This window comes from Myotis brandtii, unplaced genomic scaffold (assembly GCF_000412655.1).
Source record: "Myotis brandtii unplaced genomic scaffold, ASM41265v1 scaffold806, whole genome shotgun sequence".
Taxonomy (NCBI): Eukaryota; Metazoa; Chordata; class Mammalia; order Chiroptera; family Vespertilionidae; genus Myotis; species Myotis brandtii.
The window spans coordinates 1,620,964-1,625,462 of NW_005371249.1; the positions used below are offsets into that span (position 1 = coordinate 1,620,964).

Below are 4,499 nucleotides of genomic sequence, written 5' to 3' on the forward strand. Positions count from 1 at the left end.
CAATAAAATATACTTAAAAAAATAAAATAAAATAAAAAATAAAAATATCTCCACCGTCAGCACTTGCCGGCCAGGTCAGCAGCAGGCAGTTGGTAAGCCCCAGAATTGGTCAGCATAGGCTACGCACTCATTTCTAGATTCAAATAATATTTGGTTACTAGTCTCACCTTATCCTTTAAGAGGCCAGGGACGCGCATGAAAATAAAACGTCCCACCTGCAGGAAATTAGGGGTGTTTGTAAACATTTCATGAACCAGAACTTGGCTGCTGAACTATGGATTTAGCGCGCCCCACCCTTCAGAACTGTACCTGGCCCAGGGATGGTCACAACTGTCACCGAGCCGCCCTTCTGAACAAAAAGTCCATCATGACCTGCCTGCAGCGCAGTAATGTTCGTGCTGGCTCTTTGGCGAGGCCAGAGAGAGAAATAAACTTTTAAACCAAGACCACGGAATCTGAGACGCTGGAAGAGGCCGGCTGTTTGCCGGGAGCCCGCCTGTGCCTGCGTAGAAGCGACACTCCCCCTGGCCCCAGGATGTCTGAAGCGGTTTGGCCACTCTTGGGCATTAAATGGCTAAACGAGAGGCCCGCAGATGACAGGAGACAAAGGGAGCAAGAGCTGAAAGTGAAAAGAGCATGTAGGGGACAGAGAACCTGACAAGGGGCCACCGGCAGGCAGGTGGCCGACCCCCCACGGACAGTTACACTCACTGGCTCAAACATAAAAGGAAACAGTTTCAGGAGAAAACGTCTCTCAAAACTGCTTTCTCCCAGCCTTCGTTCACCATGTTAAGCCCATGCCGCACGAGCCCAGGCCTCATCTGTCTAGTGAACTTCGTGCAAAGGCTACACAGCACTGTTGTTAACAGAATGATGTGGCCCTGGCACACGCTGATCATGTCGGGAGGTGGGGGGGAGATGAGAGAGGGAGGCAGGAAGCAAAGCAGAGATGCCAGTGGAGCCCAAACACGCAGGAGGTGGCCCCTCCTCAGAGGCAGGGGTAGGGCCCTCTTCTTCCCACCGGCAGGCACTCCAGCTAGTATGCATCAAAACACACGGACACATGGAAGGAAGCCCAGCCACTCCGAGCTCCAGGCCGCCCCTCCCACAGTCAATGGAGTAGATGAAGAGGGAAAGATGCAGGGGAAGATTTGGGAAAGCAGCCTCAGAAGGTTATTTTAAGGTAGAAAAATGCAAGGAAGTGAAGCTTTTTTCTCCATTTGTTCTTTGGCAATCCCATCCGAGAATTTCAGGGGCCATGCAGATGACATCATGTCTTACAACAAAGAACTCTCAGTAATTCTGTGAAATGGAACCCCTGCCCGCACCATGTTTCTGATGGAAGCTGCTTTATTATTTATGTGTTTAAAGCTGTGTTCTATGTCACATTTAAATGAGGGTTTAATAGTCTTCAGTATCTACCACAAGTAGATTCTAATGCATGATCATAGGAAATGACCTTCACCTCTCAGCATCACAAACATTTGAAGTACAAAAAGTCCAGGGATGGATATTATAAGTAAGAAAGGTACAGAAGAAGTTTACTTTAAAAATAACCCCAAAAAGTTTAAAACTTGATTTTTCCCCCCAAAGTCCAAATAATTGTGGTCTAACCATCAGAGTAAAGGCTTCATTGGCTCAATCCTTTGGTAAGAATTAGTTCATGCACAACTGTATATCCAAGGGTGTGTGTGCAAGAGACACGCACATGCATCACACACGCAAGCACATACACCCACAAAGACGGATACACAGCTGAGCTTTTGATGTTCTAGGCACTTGATATCCATGTTCTTAGTCTGCCACCTGCCCATTACATTGGGCAAGTTACTTCTTTGGAGGCAGGACATTTTCTTCAAAGTAGCCCTGGTTGACAACATTCCCTGCTGGGAAGTATCTAGCCACCACGAAGGAGGACCCATCACTTGCAGATGCCTTTCCCACTCCCATCTTCTTCGTATTCTTCCACACCATGGCCGTGAAGTGTCCTGTAGGGGAGCAGACAGGGGGAGAGGGACACAGGTTAGTGAGCAACGTCTGGAGAAGGATGTTGCAAGAGATTCTTCAGCTCCTGCACCATCCTGCCAGGCTCAGGGCAGCTTGATCTTCACAGACACCCATCAGAGACATGGGACACGAAACATACCAACTGCCTGCTTTTCTATAGCATCAGGTCCTCTCTGCTCGCCTCACCACTTATCGATGCCCAAAGGTTTCGTGGCCTCCCAGACATCATGACGAATCCAAGTTACCCCAACAATTAGGATACCACCCTACCTGGAACCTGCCTTCAACCCTCCCCCAAACTGCACTCTTCAAAGTCACCAACGATCTCCATGTTCCTCTCCAATGGTCACGTTTTGTCTTCATTTTACTCGACATCTCAGGAATATTAGGTTGACTCCTCTCCTTTTCAAAGCACTCCCCTCTTGGGGGTTCCATGATGCCACCTCTTGCCATTATCCCCATTTCACTGCCTCTTCCTCCTCTTGATCTCACCTGTAAACGTTGGAGGACTTGCGCTTCCCTAGACTCAAATCTGGGCTCACTTTTCTTGCTGCACTCCTTAGGCAATTTCATCTTTCCCTGGCTCCTAAATTCATTTCTCCAGCCCAAACCTCTCCTCTGTGTTCCAAACACAACTACTTACTTGACATTTCCACTTGGATGACTCACAGACATCTCAAATTTAACCTCACTCTTGATTTTGGGCCGCCCAAAGTTATCCTTCTCCCCACCATCCCATTTCCTTTCATGACAATTCTATGCACGCAATCCTAGGGGTAGGTCTGTATTCCTCACCTGTAGAGAGCACCTGGGAAGGCACATGGGCATTTCTTTAATTATTGTCAGCTGAATCCAGTGGCGTTGGCAGAGCCACGTCCTGGAAACAGGCCTTGCCAGAGGCAGGAGTGTTGTCAGCCTGACCTTCAGCCCAGAGCCAGGGTGTGGGTTTCGTTATCTAAATCCAGCCAAGCACCAGGAATGAATACGACTCAGGCCCACCCAAGAATGCACATAATCTCCTTTGTCTTGACCTTTAGTAAAACTTCCTGGTTTTTGCTGTATAAAATAAACATGCTGTATTAGCTCTGGGTGCCTGTCTCCCCATCATAGGACAGTGGTCCCTCCCAGTCCCAGCTTTCCCTACTGTATGTGTGTCTGTCTCTTTCATTTTCTCAAGCCCCATCGCCCCTACTCAGGAACCGGACCACTCTCTAGCCACACTGGATGCAGGAAAAGAGAGAAATATTTATACTCACCCTACTTCATTTCCCCACAACAACCCAATCCTGACAAATCTAACTATATATAAAAGACATCTCAAGTCTATCCACTCCCAAAACTTTGGTCCTATCCACAAACTGTTCTCACTTGGACCATTGCAATAGTCCCCTGGCTGGTTCCCCAGCTTCCACCTTTGCCTTCTCCAATTCACTTTTTGCTTAAGTAGCCAGAGTGATCGTTCTGTGACTAAGTCAGATCTTTTCCTTCTCTGCTTAAAAATCCTTCGATTGCTTCCAATTGCACCTGGAATGAGAGTGAGTGCTTTGGACCAGTGGCCTCTTTTCCATTCCTTGAACACCCCAGGTTACTTCCCACCATGGAGCCCTGGCACACACTGGTGTGGAATACACTTCTGATGACCAACGTTTTCTTGTCCCTTAGGCCTCAGTCTTAATGTCACTTGTTCAGAGGAACCTTTCACAATCCCTTTGATTTCCAGACCATCTCCCTCCCAACATAGTCTTATCACACCTGTTTTTTCCCTTCAAAACATTCTGTTGGGGTCCAACCCCAGCAGGTCCAGGGGTTCCCAAAGGTGTGGACGGAATCGGCGAAGAAGGAATGACACGGAGACAGCGTTCAGTTGATCAGCAGCCTAGCCAGGTTCTCTAGCCAGGATCTCCAGCCAGGTTCTGTCTTTTTTTTTTTTTTAATTTTTTTTCCTGAGAGCAGAGCAAAGTGCTTTTAATGACGCTCCTGAAAACCACGACGCCCAGGACGCTGACCTCCCAGCCTGGCAGGAAGCCCGGGCCCTGCATCCCATGTGCTTCGTGCTTCATGGTATTTGGTCAGAGCCTTAAAACTGCCCCCCCCCCCCCCCCCACTCTGAAAGTTCAAGAAAATAACTGATTCAGTTAAAGAACAGTCCCAACGTAGAAGTCTAACAGGTACTACCCACCTCAATGCAGAGCCGGCTCCTCTGTCCAAAGCCACAGAAACCGGATCCCCACCACAGACCCAGCTCCCCCCACGCTCTCTTCTGGCAGGTGCTAAAAATATCTCCGCCCTAACCGCTTTGGCTCTGTGGATAGAGCGTCAGCCTTCGGACTCGGGTCCCAGGTTCGATTCCGGCCAAGGGCATGTACCTTGGTTGCGGGCACATCCCCAGTAGGGGGTGTGCAAGAGGCAGCTGATCGATGTTTCTCTCTCATCGATGTTTCTAACTCTCTATCCCTCTCCCTTCCTCTCTGTAAAAAATCAATAAAATATAT

The 4,499-nt window shown here is 48.6% G+C and overlaps 1 protein-coding gene across 1 annotated transcript in view; it reads right to left on the reverse strand.

The window, feature by feature from the left end:
* Positions 1-1,332: 1,332 nt before the first annotated feature.
* The window catches only part of LOC106724364 (Golgi-associated plant pathogenesis-related protein 1), a 36,021-nt gene continuing 32,854 nt past the window's right edge, over positions 1,333-4,499 (reverse strand). The window contains exon 5 of the mRNA XM_014531457.1: positions 1,333-1,988. Coding sequence (XP_014386943.1) covers positions 1,828-1,988 — 161 coding nt within the window. The 3' untranslated portion in view covers positions 1,333-1,827. The remainder of the gene's footprint in view (positions 1,989-4,499) is intronic.